The 25,629-nt window shown below is 34.5% G+C and overlaps 1 protein-coding gene across 10 annotated transcripts in view; it reads right to left on the bottom strand.

Annotated features, from left to right (window-relative positions):
- The window catches only part of LOC144850041 (uncharacterized), a 131,538-nt gene that overhangs the window by 8,772 nt on the left and 97,137 nt on the right, over nt 1-25,629 (bottom strand). For 6 of the 10 annotated variants that reach the window (XM_078707207.1, XM_078707206.1, XM_078707209.1 and 3 more), the window contains 54 exons: nt 25,315-25,461; nt 24,858-24,995; nt 24,555-24,653; nt 23,997-24,146; nt 23,517-23,750; nt 23,024-23,170; nt 22,628-22,768; nt 21,927-22,028; nt 21,350-21,508; nt 20,937-21,077; nt 20,532-20,633; nt 20,096-20,233; nt 19,478-19,621; nt 18,751-18,855; nt 18,355-18,525; nt 17,639-17,767; nt 17,280-17,378; nt 16,818-16,958; nt 16,573-16,707; nt 16,298-16,402; nt 15,705-15,857; nt 15,220-15,432; nt 14,878-14,973; nt 14,472-14,576; nt 14,226-14,384; nt 14,005-14,133; nt 13,313-13,411; nt 12,760-12,858; nt 12,231-12,395; nt 11,725-11,862; nt 11,402-11,500; nt 11,081-11,239; nt 10,450-10,593; nt 9,947-10,045; nt 9,729-9,752; nt 8,711-8,944; nt 8,329-8,466; nt 8,003-8,095; nt 7,765-7,857; nt 7,570-7,668; nt 6,975-7,073; nt 6,483-6,638; nt 6,053-6,196; nt 5,138-5,236; nt 4,532-4,630; nt 4,117-4,209; nt 3,703-3,822; nt 2,454-2,579; nt 2,232-2,354; nt 1,632-1,802; nt 1,318-1,400; nt 1,147-1,234; nt 785-870; nt 189-380 (listed from right to left, as the gene is read on the bottom strand). In XM_078707207.1, coding sequence (XP_078563333.1) covers nt 189-380; nt 785-870; nt 1,147-1,234; nt 1,318-1,400; nt 1,632-1,802; nt 2,232-2,354; nt 2,454-2,579; nt 3,703-3,822; nt 4,117-4,209; nt 4,532-4,630; nt 5,138-5,236; nt 6,053-6,196; nt 6,483-6,638; nt 6,975-7,073; nt 7,570-7,668; nt 7,765-7,857; nt 8,003-8,095; nt 8,329-8,466; nt 8,711-8,944; nt 9,729-9,752; nt 9,947-10,045; nt 10,450-10,593; nt 11,081-11,239; nt 11,402-11,500; nt 11,725-11,862; nt 12,231-12,395; nt 12,760-12,858; nt 13,313-13,411; nt 14,005-14,133; nt 14,226-14,384; nt 14,472-14,576; nt 14,878-14,973; nt 15,220-15,432; nt 15,705-15,857; nt 16,298-16,402; nt 16,573-16,707; nt 16,818-16,958; nt 17,280-17,378; nt 17,639-17,767; nt 18,355-18,525; nt 18,751-18,855; nt 19,478-19,621; nt 20,096-20,233; nt 20,532-20,633; nt 20,937-21,077; nt 21,350-21,508; nt 21,927-22,028; nt 22,628-22,768; nt 23,024-23,170; nt 23,517-23,750; nt 23,997-24,146; nt 24,555-24,653; nt 24,858-24,995; nt 25,315-25,461 — 6,944 coding nt within the window. The remainder of the gene's footprint in view (nt 1-188; nt 381-784; nt 871-1,146; nt 1,235-1,317; nt 1,401-1,631; nt 1,803-2,231; nt 2,355-2,453; nt 2,580-3,702; nt 3,823-4,116; nt 4,210-4,531; nt 4,631-5,137; nt 5,237-6,052; nt 6,197-6,482; nt 6,639-6,974; nt 7,074-7,569; nt 7,669-7,764; nt 7,858-8,002; nt 8,096-8,328; nt 8,467-8,710; nt 8,945-9,728; nt 9,753-9,946; nt 10,046-10,449; nt 10,594-11,080; nt 11,240-11,401; nt 11,501-11,724; nt 11,863-12,230; nt 12,396-12,759; nt 12,859-13,312; nt 13,412-14,004; nt 14,134-14,225; nt 14,385-14,471; nt 14,577-14,877; nt 14,974-15,219; nt 15,433-15,704; nt 15,858-16,297; nt 16,403-16,572; nt 16,708-16,817; nt 16,959-17,279; nt 17,379-17,638; nt 17,768-18,354; nt 18,526-18,750; nt 18,856-19,477; nt 19,622-20,095; nt 20,234-20,531; nt 20,634-20,936; nt 21,078-21,349; nt 21,509-21,926; nt 22,029-22,627; nt 22,769-23,023; nt 23,171-23,516; nt 23,751-23,996; nt 24,147-24,554; nt 24,654-24,857; nt 24,996-25,314; nt 25,462-25,629) is intronic. The other 4 variants (XM_078707212.1, XM_078707208.1, XM_078707210.1 and 1 more) reach the window with 4 other exon arrangements.

Here is a 25,629-nt window from a genome sequence, read left to right as displayed (position 1 = left end):
AACCCCAAGTTCCAGGTGACCTAATACCAGGGATGCAACTCACGACTGTTCCTACACTCCATCCTATGCCAATGAGACTTATTTCATAAGCATGATATAGTTTATCCATCCTGTAAATGGTGAGGTACTGTTGGAGGTGTAAAGCTCTGTTTACACTATCAGAGCTTTAGAAATAAAAACACACTCACCATACAGGTACAAGTTGTGCATGGGTCATCTGACCACATTGCTCCAAATCTTCGAAGTCTGCCCTCAGTATCCAAACATCCAGGCAATACATCTGTACAAGTTGGACAGCACTGACCGGGTAAATGTACTTGACGTCCATTTTCACATGTTAGCGCTGGGCATGTACGTCTACGGCATCGTACAACTCCCTCCTATCAATTTAAAGTAAGATTAATTGTTAAAATATAATTGTGTGTAAAATGTATGTACTACAGTATTCCTTATGCTTTACATTTTTTATTTATACTAAGCAATTTAGCGTTTTTATTTATCATGATACACAAATATTGTAGAAAAAAACCCATTATTTTTAATTATAAACCAAAGGAATAGACCAACACTAAATCTGCAAAGCAGTCTCCTATCAGGTATGAGCTGATTGGAAGAAAAACCTGCCTTTACAGAAATATTTACATAAATAAATACATTTTGTTAGGTAATATACTTAAAGCATTGTTATTATTTGGTATCCCATTCCATTACCATACTTATTTTATTTGTATATGTTTTATTTTTTATCTTTATTTGAAAAATGACGATGAATGAATCAACATACACTGCATGTACAGACTGAGCAGTTTCTATCCACAGGATCAAACACCTCTCCATCCTTATATTCAATACCATCGATGAAACAGTTGTCTAAAAATGAAACAATAAAAACATATACACAATAGAATTAATAAACATTTGTTAAGCGCATATATCTACCAAAGTGCTCAAGGCATTGGATTTACACTAAGTCATAATTCTACATTTTGAATAAGTTTACTTTGGAATATATAGTAACTCCTCTTCTTTGCACTTAATATTATGAATGCAAGTGTAATTTACCTCTCTATATTTCACTCATTTGTGGTGTGTTTCAAGAAGTGAGGGCCACAAATACAACAATTTTAAACATTAGAATATACATACCATCACATGTAAGGCAGCATTTGCCTTCTGTTGGTTTGCTACATGTAACATTTGGACAGATCACTTCTGAGCACTCTACATTGCCATCCTGTTAACAAAAAATAATAAATAATATTAGATAAAATGATATTTGAATTGATTTTGTGGTAAAATAAACTGAAATGAACTTACCATGCAAGAACACTCCCTACATACATCGTCGGGTGGTGAAAATACAGACTTATTTGGTATCAAAATTCCAGTATAAAGACAATCTATAAAAATAAACAAAATATTTTTACTTTTCCACCTAGAAGTCGGTAAAACCCACATTTCCAAACTCTATAGTTTGTTCCCCTAATTAGAAGTGGTTGGACAATGACACTATTTTTTGCTAGAACCCCCGTTTCTTCTGTTGCACAACATTCCGTCTAATGTCAGATTATGATAGATTTATTTCACACAAAAAAATGTTTGTAATTCCTAAGTTTGAAGGTCTATCTTACCATTACATTCTGGACAACAGCGTCCAGTCACAGGGTTAGAACATGTTGGTTCTGGACAAACTTGACGATCACAGCGTATTACACTGCTGTTACAAGTGCACAGTGAGCAAGAGTCTATATCAGGTGACCATGTGTCACCATGCTGGTAAGTGTAACCATTTTGATGACATTCTAGAATAAACATGAACAAAATTAATGAGTAAAGTGGCAAAGCAGTTAAGGTAGGGGAGTGTAAATCCATAGCCACAAGTACAATGCTCTCCTTGACCATAGTTCTGTTGGTAGAAACAAGTCTTCACAAATAAGGACTTAAAACTGGGGATCCAGTGTACAGATGATTTTAAGAGTAGGGGGTTACCCTGCTGTATCGGACCTTGGAGATTATCCCAGTGTACTGAAACTAGGTGGTGTACTGGACCATCTGAGCCGCTTGAGTACAGATAAATGAGCACGGTTTAGTAGAACGGAAAGTCGTTTGATGATTTATCTATTAAATACTTTCCATTATTTATTATGTGACAAAGTATATCTATGTCTATGATTATTACTATTTCTACAGAGGATGACCAAACTATGTGAAGAAAGCTATTACTAACATACCTAAGTTTTGTTGGCATGGTTTTTGTTCACAAATTGTTTTACCCAAACTACAATGGCAGGATGTACACGAGTCCATCTCCCAGACTGCATCATGTCTGTAAAGTCTTCCTTCATACAGACAACCTTTGAATGTACATTATACATAGATTATGATTATATAACTTACAAAGTATAAATGATCAAATTTATTTATGGAAATAAAATGATAAAAAGTTCTCATACCTTGAGGTACACATGTCTTATCTCTGAGCTGCATGAGATATCCTGGTCTGCAGTAACATGTATAGGATCCGATGGTATTGACACACACTTGATCACAGCCATGCTCACCAGCACATTCATCTTTATCTGTAATATTGTAAATAATAATAAAAAATCAATTCATCATCATTCACAATATTATTAGCAGTGTTTTTTAGCCACCACCTGAACTAGCTAGCTGGAGCAAACATGCCATTTCTTAGCCTAGGCTGAACTAACATAACACATATGTCATCCAAAGTAGGTACAGATTGTTGTTATATGAACCTATTGGTTGGACCTGGTACTATTTTCGCTGAACCACACAGAGCAAAGAGGAAGATTAATTACTAGCCTTTGGTGTCTTTTGCAAGAATTTAGATTGTTCTAGTAATAAAGTCAAACCTATTTTCTAATTTCTTTTTACTCATAATCACTCTGGAGAAGGAAAGGAAAGAATTTGTTAAAAAATCTTGGAACAAAGAGTCTACTGCACTAAGTCTACATTATGGGTCACAACCCACAGGGTCCAAAGAAGATAGATGGTCATGGTAATGATTTTCATAACTGACATATTTTCAATAATAACTAATACCCCTTTTACACCGCCGAGCTTATAACAAACCCGTGTCGTGTCCGGATAAATTTCCTTTTCACACCCGATTCATAACACGGGAATGACACGGGTTGCGTGTATTTACACTGAAAAATTCCAACCCGTGTAAATGTTCTAGATCAATCGAAATATCGCCCTCTCACGCATGAAGAGACACCATAGTAACGGTCTGCTCATTATACCTCCCACAATTTTGTTTTATGGCAATACACACAAAAATTAAGTCTACTCGGGAAGAATAATATCTTGAAATAAAAATGAATAACAAATAACCGTAAGTTTAATTTACTGAATAAGCGAATAAACAAAATCAATCTTATCCTAATTTTATGTAAATTAAATACTATAGTGAGCGAGGATAGTAAACAAACGGGTAAAGATACGCTGAGCGTTTTACACCGCAAACACGGGTTCATCCCGGGTGCGACCCGGGTTGACTTGACGCTGAATACATTCCGCATCACTTACCCGGGTGATTCAGCGACCCGGGTAACGTTTTACGGCGTTTACACCAGCCTACATTTCCGCATTTTTGCGTCCCGGGTACGACTCGGGTTATATAATTCCGGATCAACTCCGCATTTTTACTGGCGGTGTAAAAGGGGTATAAGTTACCTGTACACTCATTGCCAGGTCCTTGTTCATAACCATCTGTACAGCCACAGTGGAAGCTGCCTATTGTGTTGACACAGTCACCAGGACAGATCTCAGAGTTAATTAAGCATTCATTGATATCTGCCACAAATACAAAAAAATTGTATGACAATAATGACTTTATTACTGACTGACAGTTTAATGATATTGGTTAAAATTAATTTTATCAGAATGTAAAGAAGGATGATACTGGCAGACTGTAAGATGGTGGATATAACAGGATTAAAGAGTTCAAATCCAGTCTCATATTTAAGGATTAAAGCAACTCCAGACATTAAGACTAGTTTACAATCATCATGTGTCGATTGCCTTCCATGAGACTTTCGTATATGGCAATCTGAATAAAATAAGAAGGGCCAGAAAAAGATGAACTACCTTCATCACAATATTGACCATTGAATCCTGGTGGGCAGGTGCACACTCCATCTATACACTTGCTATTGTTCTCACATGCTGGACTACATAGTTCTAAAAGTATACAAAACAATCATGATTTAATATCTTCACTCTCATCATATACAGAAAAAGGGCAGGATTAATTATGAAAAAAGGAAATTCATGTTCCAAGATGATGATGATCAATTGAGTGGTAATAATGTTAATAATAATGACAAAATATCATTGTAAAAATATGGTGATAATGATGATTTGAAGGATGTTGATGGCTCATTATGACATTATTATTATTGATAAATTGATGGTGATACTGATGATAATACTGGTGATGACAAGATGGTGTAATGAAAATTTAAAAGATGGTGATGATAATAGTGTTGTTGAATGTACTCACCGTGTTCACATGCAAGTCCAGTGTAACCAAATGGACACAGGCAGATGCCTTGTTGACATGTTGCTCCATTCTCACAGTATGGGTTACATATGTCATCCTCTATAAAAAGTTATGAAATAATGATGTTGCTATATTTACATAATTACAAACTCTTACTTGCACTCTTACCATCACTGTTCTATATATAAGATATTATTGCTAGACTTTAAGAAAGTAAATGTGGTAATGGTACATGTACTTGACACAAAGTCACAAAGAACATAGTTTAGAGTGTAATGTATATCATATTTCTAAAATTAATTACCACATTATTAATCGTAATAGCTAAACAAGCTGTGCTACTTGGTAATTTCTACAAGCACTATCTATATAAATAAATCAGTTCTATCAACAAAATGTTACCATACTGATTGACATATGCCATTTGAAACAGCATTGCATAGAATTACCCTTTGAGTGAGCTTAAATACCCCAGTACCTCTAGAGTATATATCTAACCCAAGGTGAACTTTTACTGAGAGGTGGCTTTTATCTCAGGGTGGGCATATGTACTGTACCTACATCAGTATGGCAACAAACAACCTATAACTATGCTGTCTACTTTACCTGCAAGCTCACATAATTCACCAAAATATCCTGGAGGGCAGGTACAAGCTCCATTTTCACATACACCATGATTAGTACACTCCTTAGTACAGAGTAGGCCTAAGATTGTGATTGAAACAGCAAGCGCAAATGTAATAAGACTAACAAATACATGCAGTAAAACTATAGCTAAAGAACTATTACAAAATTGTACTAGATCTGCTGACTATTTTTACTTCACCAATATGTACATCAATCAATGCCATGCAGACAAATGAAAGCAATTATAAAAGTTAATATATCAAATGAAGTAATCTAAAACTATTAAATGAAGTACATCTATATTTATAATAAAGCTACTTTTGGTAATAGCAATTGGGGCGGTCTACAATATCTATCTGCTTAACTTCTTAAATAACAGGGAGCATTCTATTTGCAATCCAGGAACAAGTTAGGTCATGTCAATTCATTGGGCACATGGAACATGCTTCCTCAATGTATTCCTCGACACATGTAGTTTCTAGGTCCAGGCAAGGCAATCTAACAACAGGATGCTGAGCTTCGGAGATCAAAGGGTTTACCCATGGCTGCGACACGATCAGTCCCACGCCCCTTAACAGACATAGCGCGCTGCAGAGAATATGTATACATAGTACAGTACTGTTGGTATTTGTCGCAGCCTGACATAAGATCAAAGGACTGTTATGAGTTCCTATCTTGTCAAGGTGAGCTCAGTGTCCTGTTGTTAGATTGCTTTGGTCTAAGCAATGACCATCAATGGTTGTCACAAATGGAAAGCTCTCTATTTAAACATTCCAACAAAATGTGAGTAGCAGTAATGGATGTTGGGGAACCAGAAGTAGATTTCATCAGTGGTAATCTACGATTAGCTCATGTTGTATTAGTTGACAGTGTTTTTCACTACTGTGTACTCACCTAGAGAAACAATGCGTATGGTCTTGGTTAGTGGCCCAGCAACACAGGTGTAAGTGCCAACATCTCCTTGGCTAAATCCATTTATGACAAGGTTCGTTTCAAAGTCTGTTAGTTGTTCCAAGTATACACGATCATCTTCATCGGCTTTAAACAAATTAAAATATACAAAATAAATTCCTAAAGTCTGTGTATCTTCAGATATGTACACAGAGTAGAACTCTTCTTTTGGGACACCTCTATTTAGAGAGAACTCCTATAAGGAGTACTTTTTGTTTGATCACCACGGCCAAACTCTATAATATTCAGTAGACAGTTTATTGGGTAACAAAGGAGTAGGTATTGGTTTAACTGTAATTATATATTCTACGGCCACCAAATGACAATCATTCAGAAATTAAACAAGCTTGAATTTAAAATGAATACACCTTACCGGTGACTCTAGTAGGTAGGCGACCATTAGGTCCTATCCAGTAGGGATCAATTGGTGCATCTGGGCCGACAGATTCACAGTTGATCAATGTATTTACTCCTTCCATTAGGACATGCTGGTCATCCGGAAAGATTACAAGTGCAGCAGTAGTCTCAACTAAACGAAAAAAAGAATAATATTTATCTATTAATAGATAACCATTTTCACCTGAGTGTTGTACAGTTGAAAATCACTTTATCTTTAACATGAATTCACAAAGGGTTGTCACTAAAATATATTTCGTTTTATTCGCTTGTCTGCTTTATAATCTCAATCCTGTCCAAGTACAGTCACCTGTACTAATAAAGGGCTAGTGTTGTCTGAAAGCTCTGCAAATCTTTTTGGCTGTTTTACTTTGATTTGGCTTATTTTACTTGTATCTCCATTGAGATCCAGTTACTCACACACATTTAGTAACTTGCCTTTGGATAAATAAGTAAATAAATGGATTACCTTTCTTCTGACAATAAGAACCCTCGTGTGTAGGTGAGCAAATGCACATTCCATTAAAACATGTTCCTCCATTTTCACAGCTTGGTTCACAAACACCGTCTTTGAAAAAGATTGAATTAGTTTACATAAGATTGAATGAGTTACATAAGATTGAATCAGTTTACATAAGATTGAATCAGTTTACATAAGATTGAATCAGTTTATATAAGATTGATTCAGTTTACATAAGATTGAATCAGTTTACATAATATTGAATCAGTTTACATAGATTGAATCAGTTTAAATAAGATTGAATCAATTTACATAAGATTGAATCAGTTTAAATAAGATTGAATCAGTTTACATAATATTGAATCAGTTTACATAGATTGAATCAGTTTAAATAAGATTGAATCAATTTAAATAAGATTGAATCAATTTACGTAAGTAATGATACAAGAAAGGGGTAACCAATTGTTCTGATGGTAATAAAGTTTACCTCTGGCTTTGAAATAGATAAAAATATATATATAATACTAACATTACTGTTTACGAACAGTAGAAGTACAGATATTAATAATGATGATTAAAATGATAACAATTAAATTGAGTTTACCAATCATTTCACAGAATTCTCCAAAAAATCCAGCTGGACAGTAACATCGGCCAAAGCTACAGGTTCCTCCATTTTGACATGTTTCAGGACAATCAACAACTAAAAAACATACATGGTTTTAATAATTAGATCACATTCTGTCATCACTATCAAATATCTATTCTGAGCAAGATGAATTTAATAAGACTTCCTTACCTCTTCTTTGACATGAGATGCCAACATATCCAGCTCGGCAGCGACAGATGGAATTTACACAGCGCCCTCCATTCTCACAAGGCAAGCGACACTCTGAAATGTACAAACAACAACAATTTAAACAAAATACTCACTGAAAAGCTCTTACTGTCCAATCATGCATTACTAATGTTTCTTACATCTAGCATATGAATGTACTGTAGATACTGATGGTTACATCCAAAAAAACAAAACTCACCAGATACTTGGCATCTAGAACCACCAAAGCCTGGAGGACAAATACACTCTCCATTCTCACAATGACCTCCATTGAAGCAATCACACTCTGCTACTGTAAAATCAATGACAATTTTAATATGATTAAACAACCCAGGCTATGTAGGTATTGCAGTGTTTTATTGTTACTTTATATTTACACAAGTGAAGTTGCATCCTTGCAGCTTTCATGGTGAAATATTTGATGAACCTTTACACAAACTTATCAGGGTAAAAATGAGTTATATATTCTACTGCAATACACTAATCCTTAACACTAAGGTCAAAGAAATGATGTGATCAACATACCTTTAAGGTCTACTTTAAGTGTTGCTTGTACATTGCCTGATATGCACTGGTAAAAGCCATCATCACTTAGTTGAATTTCATTGATAACCAAATTACTAACACTCGATGATCTAATTTCCACACGTACATGTTCAGATCCTGAATATAATTTAAGTCAAGTTAAAACTACTAAATGTACCCAAACCATTAAACATTTATTTAATATTAAACTGTGCGAACTTGGTTGGTTAAAAGCAGTATAACATATTATCAACCTCAAGTTTTAAAAGATAAGACAAATATTAAAAGTAAGATTTGGCCTGACTGGATACAATACAATACAATTTTTCCGTAAAGACATTTATTTTTGCAGGGCCGTTTTTTTTCTCTTAATGTAAATTACCTGATGCATATATTGGTTGGCCATCTGGTGCAATCCAACGTGGAGGTTGACTTGACAGAGTCTCATTAGCTATGCATGACCACTCCATATACTTTCCCACTTTGAGGTCTTCAACTGGTTTTATCAAAACACCCATTGGTAATATGCTCTCACATGAAGGTCCGGCAAATCCAGACAGACATATGCATGCATCATCATGGCAGTATCCACCATTCATACATGGAACTGGGCAATCTATAGTTATAAACAAAGAATGTCGGTGTAGTAATTCAATTGGGTGTAGTAATCAATAACTCATTGAATTGAACTTCAACCAGGATAGTGCTTTTTATAATCCTTTTTACACCTCAGAGCTCAAGAGGCCCCAGAGCATGAACAGTCCAATGCAACTACCCAGCGTTGGCCCCTTGAGAGTGCTTAAACAGGGGTCTTTGCGTTACGCCACTGAGTTGGTCATATGAAAACCTGAACTGCTTCACTAATATTTTCAAAATATATTTTCAGTCTATAGCTTTCAGGATGAGGATAAGAATTTGATTTTCATGCTTTATATTTTAAACTTATCAAGTGCAATATTCTGACCACAACCATAAGATAATGTACAGTATAATACATGCAACAAGAACGTAAAGCTCTGTCTAAACTATCAAATATGGTAGTGATATACTCAAATATGGTAGTGATATGAAATCATCATGTCCATATATAGGTACATCACATTTGTTGTCACATAAAGTTTGATAGTGTAGACAGAGCTTTAGTTAAAATAAAAAGATTGTATTCACAATAAATGCATTCCATTAAAATGCATCTAAGGGTCATTATTTAAGGAACACTAGCCTAATTCAATTTTTGTTTAAATGCATTCCAGAAAAATATAATTGAAATTAGAATAAGTTTCAATCACATATATTAGGAGAAATAAAAATTCAGACAGTTCATTCAACAAATAAAGTTGTGAATATGCAAATAGGCAGTATGCAAATAAAGTCACAAGAGATTCGCGTACAATAAGTACCTGCACTTCTTTTGCGTCTGTTAGCTGTAGAATATTAAAATTGATGATATCAGAAACAATAGTAACATATGTATAGATATGAACATTTATCAATTGTTGTTGTTAAGACTTAAAATTATGTTGTTTTTTTAAAACCAAAAATATACAAATTATAAAAGAAGAAATAATATATATACATTTAACAAATTAATGACAATACTATGGCAAACGTAATTTACCTTCGATTTCACATTGTAGGCCACTATAGCCTGGTTGACAATCACAAACACCATTGACACACTGTCCAGCATTTTGGCAAGGCTGGGCACACTGCAGTTCTAAGAAATTAAATGATATTTTAACAATTAAATATTTAGGCTATTATTAAAAGTATAGAATAAAGTTATTAAAGATGTATAGTCCTCCAAAAACATGAAAAATGAAGATTAACACAAAAAATGCTTTGAATAGTTTTAATCACTTCTATAGAGAAATAACTATTGGTGTATAGACAAAATAAACAGGTAAATTCAACCAAAAGTCATTTACTTCCACTCAATTTGACTATTTTTTCAGGTAAATCATTTTTTTTTCGATCCAATTTTTGGTCAACTATTTATGAGCCACTAAAATGCAATATTTAACACAAATATTAAATAAATGGTTTTTTTCAGGGGACAGTATATCTTTAAATATTAAAACCTGATACTGAACTAGGCTTAATAATGATGTATGAATGTACCTGCTACATCTAATGTAAAGACTGTACTCAATTCTTTTGCAAAACATCGGTACATTCCAGCATCTTCTTGTGTTACTCCATTCATTACGAGTCGAGTTGATACAGCATTGGTTCTCACAATGTAAACACGTTCGTTGCTCCCAGCTAGAAGATAAAATACGCATATTATTATATTAGTCTAGTAGGAAAAGGGGTATTCATTCATTTTCATATATTTATTTAATGTATTATAATGTAATAATATAACAATATTAATGTCAGGGGTAACCCACCTTTCATACTCTACAATAGTACTTACATGTCTTACATGCCATAATTTAAATACACTGGATATGTTTGGATTATATTATATTTAATTGTATTCATATCAAGGCAATCTAACAACAGGACGCTGAGCTCGCCTTGCCAAGATAGGAAAAAGTTTGATTTTATGTCTGGCTGTGACCAATACGAACAGTAATGTACTATATACATATTCTCCACGGCATGCAGTGTCTGTTAAGGGGCATGGAAGTGATTGTGTCATAGCTACAGATAAACCCTTTGATCTCTGCAGCTCAGCATCCTGTTAGATTGCCTTGTTCAGATTGATTACAAATAGAAATATCATTTTTTTTAAATATATCAATACCTCTTTTGAGAGCAAAGACATTATCCCCATTTGGATATCTCCAACTAGGCCTTTTTGGTGCACCCCTTCCACGTGTCTGGCAAACAACAACCAAATCATCTCCACCACTAGGATTCTTTGTGACATTTGGAGTTACAGTGATAAACGTACTACCAACAGCTGAAAAGAAAGAAATGTGTTTATTGATGTGATTTGAGAATGGAAACAATTGTTACCACCATCTAAGATGCTTATAAATGGAACACATGAATATCCATTCTGGACTTATAGTATGTTGGTTGTCTGGTAGGAAATCAGTTAAAAAAACTTAAATAAACTTACTATATTTCTGACAGAACGTTCCAGAATAGTCATCAGTACATATGCATGTTCCATCTTCGCAAGTACCTCCATTGGTACATGTGACATCACAAGGACGGTCTAAATTTTACAAAGATAATGATCAAACTTGATATAAGTGAGATAAGATTGTAAATGTTTACCTGGTTTGATAACATTTCAATTGTTAATTTCAGAATATTGTTGAATGTTTGTGAATAATGAAATTATAATTTGTTTATAAGATTGTGATGTTTGTAATTATTTCAGATGTTCTGCTGTGGGAGCCAAAACTCGGACTAAGTTAGTAAGATGTGCGTACTTACCTTGTAATGATACCACCAAGGTGCTGTTGAGGTTGCCACTCTCACAAGTGTACACTCCAGAGTCACCCTTGATTACATCTTGTATCACAAGGCGACTGACGGTTGGGGCCATGGCTTCAACATATACATGATCTGTACCTATGTCCAATGAATAAATTATCAATATTTATGTACCACGTTACCACCATTTTTTCAGAAAGCTAAATATTTTAAAATTGCATTATGTATTATGTACGACATTTCCCTTAAAAGTAATTCACTAAAATCAATCAATCAATCAATCTATGGATTTCACTATCAAACTTTTTGTGACATATATAGAAATGATGATGTCAAATCACTACCATATTTGGGCATATCACTACCATATTTGGGCACATCACACTTTTTTGTATAGTTTGATAACGTAGACAGAGCTTTATGGTAAATAGAGTCAACAAATCTGACTATTATGCATTAACATCATCACAAAGGCTCATGGTTATGAAAACAATCTCATTGCTAACCTGGACTGCTTGAAGAAAGTCTTTGTCCATCTGGTCCACGCCATAAAATGTTGATGCCATTGTTACTATCCCCGCCTGTCATCTCACATACATATGAGATGGTCTCACCACTGTAAATGATGTTGCCTTGTTGTGGTTCAATGGTCATTGATAAGGGATTCACATCTGTAAAACAAATGCAACGTTAGTGGAATATAATAATCCTGTTCTTTCTAATAAACCCTAAAGACCAATTTACACAGACAAGTGGTAACGGTAACCGGAAATCTGCATTCTTGTCCCATTTAGAATCTGTATCTATCCTGAGGAGGTTTCCAGCTCAATCCACGTTTTGTGTAAATGGTCATAAAAAAATAACATAGATTTTTATATTGTTTTAGTGTTTACTATGTTATTCAATTTAAATGCTCTCTCATAAACACCAAATATGACTACCTTTGAATACAAGTTTTAACCTTTTTAACAAAAATCCTTTATGGCACTATCTTTTGAGAACTGAACATTATTATGCATAATACATTACTGTTACCTTCCACTTCACAGAATACACCATGATATCCTAGTGTACATTCACAATACCCATTAAAACAAGTTCCACCATTCTTACAGCCTGGTTGACAATGAATAACTAAAAAGGTGGAGAAGGAAGCAAGCAAGGAAAGAACGAGGGAAGAGAAGGATAAGTCATTAATGATATTAATTAATAAAGTTAATATATAATTAAAGGAGTGATTATGTTAAGGGTAGGAATTAGAAAATATTAGTTATACTGTAATCTCTAACAGTATCCAATACCTTAGAGACATGCTGTTTAATGTACTGTATGATATAAAATGTAGTTGCCAAAGGAACTCTCAGAAAATTGGCATTCAAAGAATATGAATTAGAAAATATTAGTTGTACATTTCTAACAGAGCAATACCTTACAGACATATTGTTTAATGTACTATATGATATAAAATGTACCTTCGTTCAGACAAAATTTGCCAAATGAACCAAAGGAGTGATTATGGTAATATAAAAGAATATTAATTAGAAAATATTAGTTTACAGGCATGTTATTTGTACTATAATATATGTACCTTGATTCTGACAGAAGTTTCCAAAGTAACCTTCTGGACATTCGCATTCACCAACGACGCATCTACCACCATTAACACATGATGGGGTACATACAAGCACTGGTGGAAAGACATTTTTAGATATTACAATAGGTTCATTTGATTAACAAGAAATTGCTATATGATATGATTATGATTACATATGTATGTTTTTTTATACAAAAGTAAGAAACTCGCCATTTAAAGGATTTGATTTGAATTTGATTTGAATTTATTCGGAAGTACACAAATATACATTACAATTGGTAAACAAGAACAATTAAAACATACGGTAGTCTTCCATGGATAACCCAAAAAGCCGGTAAATATCATTCCAGCTTATTTCCATTGGGGTCCATTGATGGATAAACTATAATTTATTGTGCTTATAAACTAAGTCTCTTTTGAGTTGAAGGAGTGGAGTAGAAAGAGTCTGTTACAACCATAGCACTACGTCAGGATCCTGGACCTTGAGGTACTCATTTGAGGCTTAGGGGGGCAGAGTAAAAATAGTTGTTAGTTACCACCATAGCACTGTGTCAGAATTGGACCTGGAATTGGGGGTGGGGGGGGGGGGTGGTCAAGCATATTAATAGCTCCATTACAAGCATGTTCTTTTTAAGCGTGTTCATTTCATTCACTAATATAGTAGTATCTCTTTGGTCATCACTCACATTGAACAACTGTTATGCGGGTAATAGGTCCTGCTTTACATGTATAGAAGCCTTCATCTGATGTCTGCAAACCATTGATTGTTAGCTTTGTCTCTTGCTCTGACAATTTTGTTACAACAAAATGATTTCCTGAATAAAAAAAGTTTAGATTTTAATAATAAGTTATGTTACACAAACTCGTCATACATATAATAAAAAGTTTTCCTTTTTTGTAATATTACCTGGAATTGTATTGGAGATAGACCTCTGACTGGGATCAATCCATTGTGGATTTATTATGCCATCTTGACCACTTGCAATGCATGTGTATGTTACGGTGTTACCAACTTCTAGTATGTCTCCTCTTCCTTTCTCTATTCGTAGATTTCGCAAATTGTCCTCTGCAAGAGAGATATTACATGATTAGATACGATGATAAAGTTTTTTGTAAATATTGTCTTATCTTTATTAGTATTCTTGTTACTTACTGTTATATTGGCAGAGGTCACCCTCATACTGTTCAGTGCACAAACATTGACTTCCAAGACATGTACCTCCATTTTCACAAGGTGCAGTCTCATCACATCCAGCAACTGAAACAGAAACATTTATATTACTGAACTGGTTTATGATTTATATCATCATGACAGTGGATTTATGGACTTGTAGTCCATTTGTGAAGAATTTAATATATTCAGAAAGCTAGTGGCAGAGAAAAAACAACTACCATTGACATTTTGAAGTGAACCAATTTTAGCACATAATTAAATAGTATCTGTTAATGCCATTTTTTATACAATACATGATACAATATCGTGTGTTAATTTCTTGATTAATCGTAAAATTATATAAAATATAGACTATTATGCATTTTACATTTAAACTGTTTCTTACCTTTTTCATCACAGTATTTGCCAATGTAATGAGGTAAGCAACGGCATATACCACTAACACACGCTCCATTTTGACATAGGTCACGGCAGTTGTCCTCTGTAGATAGTGAGGTAAATTGAAATTAACAATGCAGAATTTGTAATAAATGTTTATTGATTTCAGACAGTAACCATTTGTATAATTGAACTGCTGGATAAAAAATCAGTTGCTGGGGAGGATCCATTATTTTTTAAAAGAAGGAGCGCAAACATAAGTATAAACTATAGTCTGTCAAAAAAAGGAAGCATGCACCTCAAGTGCTACCCACCGTGATCCACCCGACTTTAGGAAACGGATACTTACTGACTCTGAGCACATGTGGTATGCTCTTGTCTCCTGATGTGCACTTATACAAGCCAGCATCACGCACTTGTATGTCATTAATCACAAGACGCACAGAACCATCAGCGACTTTCTCAGTGTACACCCTCTCCAGGAGGCCACCAAGAAGTCCAGAACCAACGTCACCTGAGCCAAGCTCTAATCCTGACCCTCCTTCACCAGATCCTGAAAATGCTAACAAATGTAACAAATATCTGTTAATACAAATTTCTACAATTGTAGTTAGTTATTCAAAATAATTGATATTAATAGACAATATGACTCTCCCAAAAACCAGAAAACTCTCTCAAAACAAAAGTTTTCCAAAACGTTTTCCAAAATCCTTTTTTACCGTTAAAAATACATTTGGAATACCACAATTTCTGGAAAACCGGGCATATTAGGCCAGCCCAAAATGTTATTTGGAGAGTCAATCAATAATATAGTATTTTCTTAGATAACCGTACCTTCAGAGCTTTCAATAGCTTTGCCATTGGCATCAGTCCACATGGGAGGTGCTCGTGCACTTTCACTTGCTTTACACAGTAAACTGTAACGGCTGCCAGGTGTTGGATCTTTTGAAGAACTCGGAGTGATAGTCAATTCAAATGGTTTCTCCACTGGTGGAAAATATTTATGAATATATAAGATAAAAATCAGATTTTAAAATGTATTCCTTAGCAAGAATTTGTGGGTATTCGGACTTGGATGTTGTAAGGCCAATTTACAAAGACGAGCGGTAATGGTAAGCGGAAAAAACATGTAGCTTGTCCCACATAGAATCTGTATCTATCCTGAGCGGGAACCACCCATCCGCTCCTCGTTGTGTGTAAATGGTCATAAGGAATAACATAGATTTTATATATTTATTACCGTTACTGCTTTGTCTGTGTAAATTGGCAGTTGGCTGGGAAGTGCACCAGCATTTCATTAGGGCAAGGTGAGATTAGATATATTTATAATAATCCCATATAATCCATTTGACTTGAAAGTTAAGTTTAACTTGGAAAAACTGTTATTAGGGCTACATTGAGAGTAGATATAAAATCATGTAACTTACCAACATATGGGAATTCACACTGAGGACCACGGTAGAGTGGAGTACATCTACAGACACCACCATCACAAACACCTCCATTTTCACATGGTTCATCACAACTGGGGACTAACAAGAACACATCCATTTTGAAAATAAAATATGGTACAGAGAAAATTCTGTAGAGCTACTTAGTGAAGCATACAGATATAGGTATGTCTATGGCTCACACAGACAACCGCAAAATGATTTATGCTGTTATGCTGAAGAAATCCACTCAAAATATGTCTTCTACTTACCATAAACCTTCAAATTATGTCGACGTTCTAAACCACTTGCCTTGCAGACATAAATTGCTTGATCTGATTCTTGGAGTCGTTTAAATCTTAAGATAGACACATATGCACCTGACTCTTCTACAATCACTCTTGGATCTAGAAATAAAAAAAAAATTGTGACAATATTTCTTGTAATATTACAAGTTTTCCAGGTGGTTAATACCAACATGTCACCCATTTTAGGGATAATAAATCTAAACGCTTACCAACTGCAAGTCCATTTGATAGGCTCCATGTTGGGTACTGAGGTCGGTTATTTCCTGTGACTTCACAAACTAATGCAATGGCATTACCAACAAATGGAGCTGTTCCAATAAAACTGATGTCCATAGAGTATTCATTCACAGCTTGGGATAAATATAAATGATATGATTATGGTTAATTCATCTTATTAACATATCAAACTTTTAATGACCTATTGATTTTGTTTCAAAGTGTTAATTTGAGGCAGGGCCGCTGGCTGCAAACCATAGCCCTCCTTCAACAGAGGTAAAACTGGCTGTTTAGTGTACTGGCTCGTGTGCATTAAAAAGAACCCAGTGCATATTTCGGAAGAGTAGGAGTTACCCCGGTGTACTGATCCAAGCATTTCTTGTTCATGGTAGATGCTGCACTGTAGCTAGGTTTGAATTTCCTCAGCTGATTATCTAAAGACTGAATACACTTACCAATGTTTTCACATGTATCTCCATAATAGCTGTCACTACACTGACATATACCGGATAAACATGTACCTCCATTCAGACACATTGGTTCACATACAGGATCTGTTAGATGTTTTAAAGAATTTTAAACTGGTAACTAATTTCATAATAATTAAAGATGGATAGTAATGGCATAATGAACATCTGTACCAAAAAACCTCACAAATATATCTTAAAGTGGCAGAAATCTACAAAATGACTCTTTTTAAAAGAAAATTATTATTAAATACTTTCATAATTATTATAGGTATATTTTGGTGCTTTTTCAGATCAATTAAAAATTATAACATAGTCACTGGTTAACCTTAAAATAGCATACAAACCTTTCATATTGATGAAGTAGTTAGCTGTAATTTGTCCAGATGAGCAAGTGTAATCACCAGTGTGGTCTGGGTTGAGTCCTGTGATGTGTAGCACAGTAGTGGATGCTGATTCTTTCTCAATATACATTCCTTTATATAAAACAGTCATGTTATTATTTTTGCTTCTATTTTCTTTGTAACCTTCGTTTTTATGCAAAATTCAGAATCAAGCACCTGAAGGTTGAGGTAATAATTATGAAACAGTTTGTAGTGCATTAAAAACAATATTCCGCAAAATATTGAGCCATGGTTTGGTCCAGGAAACTGGACTCTGACTATTTCTATTCTATTCTGCAATACATCAAGCATGTTTGCTTACACGACCTGGTTCAAGTATGTGTATATGTATATCTCTCATATTGGAAGTAATAGTCAAAGACAGCACACTTGGTATTTCAATTCAGCACAAATTTCAAGACCAACTGTAATACCCTTAGGCTCTGTTTACACTATCTACACTGACAAAAAAGTGTGATGTGCCCAAATATGGTAGTGATATGCCCAAATATAGTAGTGATATGACATCATCCTGTCCATATGTGGCCACATCACATGTTTTTGTCACATAAAGTTTGATAGTGTAGACAGCTTTAAACTATAAAACTATTTCCTGTTTTTCTCAACAAATAATCATTTATATTTTAGAGATAAGCGCAACTAGTCTGAAAATGTATTACCATCAGCTTCTGTTTCTTGAATGATACTACCATACGGGTTGAACCACACTGGTGCTGAACTGCCACCCTCTGCAGTCGTCACACATCTGAAGGTAGCATCACTTCCTGTTGTTGGAACAGATTCACTTCCTGGGACAATGTCAACTCTAATTCCAGAGCCATCTGGGTCAGCTGAAGTTTTAAAAAATTACATTGATATCCTTCCAAGTTTCAACATTCTTTAAAATTGATAAGTATTTGATGAAAAGTCGTGTGGCACAGTGTTTTGGATATTAGACTACTGATCGTGAGATTATCATGTATCCATACGTGTTTGATCCAAAAATGCCAGGGGTAATATAATATAAATCTAGGATATTATTATTATTATTATTATTATTATTATAAATCATGTACCTTTAAAGTTGCAGAATTCACCGGAGAAACCATCAATGCATGTGCAGAAGCCACCAACGCACTCACCACCATTGGAACATGGTTCTTCACAAATGGCATCAGGATCTACAGAAGAGAAATCAGTATGGGTTAAGAAGAAACAGAATTTGGTAACTTTGGATTGGTAACAAAGTTATAGTGATAATTAGAGAAAATAGTAAGGGTTAGGAAGAACCAGAAATTGGTAACTTTGGATTGGTAACAAAGTTATAGTGATAATTAGAGAAAATAGTAAGGGTTAGGAAGAACCTGAAATTGGTAACTTTGGATTGGTAACAAAGTTATAGTGATAATTAGAGAAAATAGTAAGGGTTAGGAAGAACCAGAAATTGGTAACTTTGGATTGGTAACACAGTTATAGTGTTAATTATAGAAAATAGTAAGGGTTAGGAAGAACCAGAAATTGGTAACTTTGGATTGGTAACAAAGTTATAGTGATAATTAGAGAAAATAGTAAGGGTTAGGAAGAACCAGAAATTGGTAACTTTGGATTGGTAACAAAGTTATAGTGATAATTAGAGAAAATAGTAAGGGTTAGGAAGAACCAGAAATTGGTAACTTTGGATTGGTAACACAGTTATAGTGTTAATTAGAGAAAATAGTAAGGGTTAGGAAGAACCTGAAATTGGTAACTTTGGATTGGTAATGAAGTTATAGTGGTAATAAACCATATTAGATGATTACTGACCTTGTGGAACCAAGTTGATTTCGTTTGTGACCTTGTTAGCCTTACATGCATAAACACCAGCATTAGCTGCTTCCAAGTTGTTAAAGTTCAACCGAATTGTCCGTTTATTGACTACCTCTGTGTGTATATTTTCACTTGCATCGTCTAAAAACAAAATTCAGTATAACAAATACATTTATCATGTCTTCATAAAGGGAGGATCCAAATTGTACTGCAAAAGATAGGACATCAAAGCTCAGCTCAGCCCTTCATTTCACCATTTTTAGGCCATGGGCCCCCCTATTTCAAAATCCTGGATCTACCACTGTTCATTATTCGTAAATACAGATGTACAGAGACATAAAGATGCCCATGTACACAAACAAGGCGAGTCAAATTGCCATGCGGTTTAAGGCAGAGGCACCGTTTACCATACCTAAATAGGCAACATGTGTTTGGGGCTGACTCGCTCCTAGTCCTGGTGGTGAAACAAGTCTTCTTGAATAAGTACTATAAACCCAAGTACACAGATCCCAGTTAATCATTTGAAACGAGCAGGGTGAACGGGTGATTAATTTACTATTAGAAATCCTAATTGGCCTAATTGAAACAAAATTAAAAGTGTAAATATATACATACCTGAAACAAGTGTTCCATCAGCACGATACCATTTTAGATTCTTTGGTCCTTTGCCTTGAATATCACAGGTGTATCCTACTGGTGATCCAATCTCTGGTCGCTGTGGTCCTCTTATTCTCAATTTAAACTTTTTCTCACCTAATAATAAAACATTTATAGCACATGGATGTTTATAGAAAGCGAATGCTAAAGTTTTCAGTGTTGCTGAGGATCTTGGGAGGACATGATACATTAAGAATCAAAGTAACAATATTTTAATGCTCTGTCTACACTATCAAAATGATATCGTACCACTACCATACTGGGTATATCACTACCATATTTGGGTACATCACACTTTTTTGTCAAACCAGTTTGATAGTGTAGACAGAGCCTTAGATAGGTAATTTAAATCCCACGACCACATTACCTACATGTAAAAAGTAAACAAACTTACTTCGAATTTCACAAAGGTTTCCTGAGTATTTTTTAGGGCAGACACATTGGTTGTCAGTGCAGACACCCTCATTAAGGCAAGCAAGGCGACAAGGTTGCTCTCCTGAAAATCAAACATCTTCTATTAGGATTTGAGTGGGTCAGTATAAAGAAAAAATAGCATTTGAGGAACTGGGAGTTTTATAGGGCGCTTTATTACCAGTTTTTTTAATGAAAAACTGCACAGGTTAGCCTCTTCAAAAATGGTAAATAGAAATCAGTCAATTGTATTTAAATTTTCTAATTTATTTATTTATTAACAAACCAATCAACAGTAAAACTGCTGAATTATATTGCAATTAGAGAAAATATTTATTAATAAAACACATAAAACAAAGTAATAAACAATAACAGATAATTATCTTACTGAATAAGTCAAGTTTAAAGTTTGTTGCAAATGGGAAGACAATACAGGTGTATAAGCCAGCATCACTTTCACTCAGAGAACTTATTGTAAATCTGGTTTCTGTTGATGATAGCCTTTCTGAGTACATGTCTTCATTTACCCCTAAAACAAAAATAAATGTTCATTTATGTACATTAGAACTTTACTGACAATGCTATTGCAGAGGACTTAGGAACACCTCAGCCTACAAGTGTTGGGTCTCGAACCTAGTGCATCAACAAGGGTACATTATATGATGTAAACTCGTTCACAATGCTATTATAGAGTCTCAAATCTCATTATCAAAGGCTACATATGCATTTAACAAACACCACATGAAGGCTAGACCCATACACAATGGCATTACAACAAACTTAAAATGGCCGCCAGCCTACCTGGGGTTAGGTCTTGTAATCTTGAGCCATCAGGTGATACCCACACAGGGTCTTTAAACTCACTTTCTTCTGGCACTTCACAAGTGTAACTTACTGTAGATCCTTCACTTGGAACCTGGTCTGGTGGGCCATAAATGCTCACACTAAATGGTCTGCCAACTTAAAAATGAGAAAAATATATCTAAGAACACCATTGATAGTGGCATAGTTGGTTTGTTTACATGGTCCAAGGGCATGTGGCACAGTGTTGGACGCTGGACTACTGATTGTGGGTTCGAATCCAATGCTCGTCGCATTACTTGTATTCTTAGGCAAGACAATTTACTTACATTTGCCTCTCTCCACCCAGCTATACAAATGGTTACCTGGTAAAGTCAAGACACAACCTTGCGCTTATAACTAACTGCATTAATATGGGAGTATGTTTCCATACATGTTTGATCCATTTATGACCAGGGTAATCCACGTAAATCACAACGTTAGGCGCTATATAAAGCTTATTATATATATAAAACTTTATTGCCAAGCATATATGTACACACTAGTATAAAACTGCTTGTTTCTCGCATATACTTACCAGGTACCTGACAAACTTCACCCATGTACCCTGGCTCACAAACGCATTTTCCTTCTTTACAGACGCCATCATGAAGACAGTTTAGTGTACATGGTGGCTCAGCTGATGTTAAATATACAAAGTTAATAGCATGATGAATTAACAATTAGAAAAATGATACCGATATATGAAAATAGTTTGAGTACATTTTTAGCAAGGTGAAATTAATATACCGTAAAAACTTTAAAAAGATCAAACAGTGTAGTATTATTATTAGTATTTTTAAAATCCATCATTATCATATCATTAATATTATATTGATCATATATAGTTTTGAGTTGATTTTCTTGTCATATTCAAGATTTTACGGTATTTAACAAAAACAATGAAGAAAACACAAATATATAACAGAAAATGTACAGAAAATTTGTGATATTACAGCGCTGTATTTATTTATGAAGTTTAGCTAAAAAACATAATAATTCATAATATGACTATTCACAAACTAAAATAAGATTAGTGAGTAAAAAAACTATAAGATAAAAATAACATGCACAATGTTTGAAATTATAAAATGTACGACAATAAATACACCAAATAAGTACTTTTAAATTAATATTTTATTGGTTATTGCTATTATGAAATTTAATCTGTATTAAGCTAATTAATATAGATAGAAGTAGTATGTAGTTAAGTTTATTAGTGTGTGTGTAAGGCCTTACCTTGCTGAATAACATCTGCTGTGCCCGATACAGGGCCTACCATGCATTCATACACCCCGGCATCGCCACTTTCAAAGTTCTTGATAAGAAGTCTAGAGGCGGTTGGTGATATATCTTGAGTATATATTCTACGTCCAACACCTGGTTAATTTTAATGTAAACAGTAAATTATAAAATATTATAAATAGAACATCTTTATTTGCAGTAACCTAGGGATCTACTAGTGTAATAAATAGAACATCTTTATCTGCAGTAACCTCGGGATCTACTAGTGTAATAATTATTATAAATAGAACATCTTTATTTGCAGTAGCCTAGGGATCTACCAGTGTAATAATTACTATAAATAAAACATCTTTGCAATAACTTAGGCAGTGCTTGGAACGTGTCAATTACCTTCCATTAAAGCAATCGTGTCTCCATCTCTGTCCATCCAAGTGATGCCCATATCAGGTGAGTTACCCTGAAGTTCACATAGGTAGGACAGATCTTTACCTTCAATTGGTGACTGATCATACTCCTCACCAACACGTACAGTGAAATCTAAAAACAAATCATGTATGAAGGTTTGCCTGTCATAGAATTATATTAACATGAAGAAGATAGGTACAATGGTAATTAAGAAACAAGTGTTTAAAAATGCCAAAGTTGAAGACCGGCAAGTGGCAACCAATTTGTGTTCACGGTCAAGACAAGACTCAGACCACCTCTACTGAGCCCTGGATCATAAAAATTACACTAAACAACAGCTGTGTTGGTAGTTTATGAGTGAGATACTTACCTGTATAGACTCTACAAATGACATTATTCCTAATACAGAAATCCCTTAAAAGGAAAATGGAACAATCCAGCTAGGTGTCGTAGAAGGACATTAACGTCTCTAACTTACCAGGTATGTGGCAATACTCTCCAATAAACCCTATAGTACATTTACATTTCCCAGCTACACACTCAGCACCATTCAAGCAAAGGTCAACGCATTCTTTCTTCATGACATCAATGTTAGTCTCGGTTTCATATGGACCAGCGGAACATCTGTAGTTACCGGAGTCATCTATCTCAGCTTCACGGATTGTTAGCAGGGATGAGAAGTCCGATATTGGCTCAACTTTGATACGATTATCTGAAAAACATTTTTTCCCTTTGTCTTCAGTGCATACTGTAAATATTTTTCAATCTTTCTTTAGGACTTTTTGCACACATTACTATTTATTTGTAAACACTTATGCATTAAAAATTACATTTTGAAATATTTCCAAAACTTTTCGAAAAGTCATTTTCCAGGACCTCCAAGGGCCTTGATAACACTGAATTGATTTTCCATAACTTTTTAAAAACTGTATGAAAATTATAAAATATTATAACTTACCTTCATTTCTGTCAACTACCTGGCCATCTTGGTCATACCATACTGGATTGGGGTAGTTACTTTCTGGATTTACATTACAAATCAACAAAACATCTTCACCTTCTGTTGGAGGTGAACCTATTGCGTCAGTGATGCTTACATCCCAATCCACTGAAATAAAACATAACATTTTAAAAAATGAAGAAAACATTCCTTGCTACATTAAACGACTAATGAAATGAACTAATACAAATTAATCTGGTCATTTTTTAGTTTCATAATTCAATGTATTTTGGCACATATCGAGTCTTTTAGCTCTGTCTACACTATCAAACTAGCTTGACAAAAAAAGTATGATAGTGATATGCTTAAATATGGTAGTGATATGACTTCATTATGTCCATATATGGGTACATCTTTTTGTCACACAAAATTTAATAGTGTAGATGGACCTTTATGTAGCCTTAAGCCAAAGGAAAAACCTGCACTGCAGCAAGGCAATGATTTTAAACCCAGTAATCTGGGAAGACAAAAATATTTACCACCAAGCTAAATGGTCAATGTAAATCCAACACTTACAAATCTTTTCACATGTTTTTCCTCCAGTTAGTCCCTGGCATTGACAGAAACCATTATTACAAATACCTTCATTCACACATGGTGGCTGACAACGAGGTTCTACAAGAGAAGAGTATTGTCTTCTTAAAAAATTAATAAAATACAATATATTCTTTAATCATAATAGTAACTGTATAATTACATGCTCCCATATGATCCGACTGATATTATTCAATCTATTAACCACATCTCACTTGGCACAATTGCAGGCTAAAAGAAATGCATAAAACTGTTTGTTCTATACATGAACGATAATAGCTTTACCTGCAGACTCGGTGATGGTAAGGTTAAACTCATCAATGTATGGTCCACCAGCACACATATACATGCCCGACTGTTCTTTACTGGCAGACTTCAACACAAGTAATGAACTAGTGCTGCGCATTTCAATTTGAACAGTATCTGTGGAACGAAACAGAGAGAATTAACGTTATTCAATTCAATTTATTAAAAAAACCACCTCACAAAAGCCCAACATTTATATACAAACAAAATGTTAGTATTACTGTTAATAACTTTAATAGGATCAAGTTAGGAGCGTCCGTATTCATATACACGCGGCCCTGGATAAGCTAATGTAGTGTATAGTCAAGCTAGAAATACCATGACTTCGCCCTACCTCAGCGAACTAATCCTAACACCACCACAATAGTGGATTCGATAAGAAGAAGGATAACTCTCATGACATGACCGATTAATTATTTATTGACTGAGTAATTACCACTTGTTTGTATAGGGTTTCCATTGGCATCCTGCCAAACTGGATCTCTGTAACGTCCTTGGAGTGGAAGATCACACTGCAGAACAACATCACGCCCTTCATGAACTGGAGGCTCAAACAATCCTTTGATACGTACAAGAAATTCCACTGAAATTAAAAAGAAAGTTTACAATTAAAAGTGAATAATTACACTTAAATAAATACAATAGAACAAAAGAACAAAGTTGCAAAATGTTACCTTAATAGGGGTGTCCCCTTAGGGATTACCCACATGGTTAAAACATATATTTCTCATCATCATTCATTTCACAGAAA

The sequence above is a fragment of the Antedon bifida genome, chromosome 8 (genome assembly GCF_963402885.1).
Source record: "Antedon bifida chromosome 8, ecAntBifi1.1, whole genome shotgun sequence".
Taxonomy (NCBI): Eukaryota; Metazoa; Echinodermata; class Crinoidea; order Comatulida; family Antedonidae; genus Antedon; species Antedon bifida.
The sequence above is the reverse complement of the archived record's forward strand: the minus strand, read 5'-3'. Positions and strand labels throughout refer to the sequence as shown.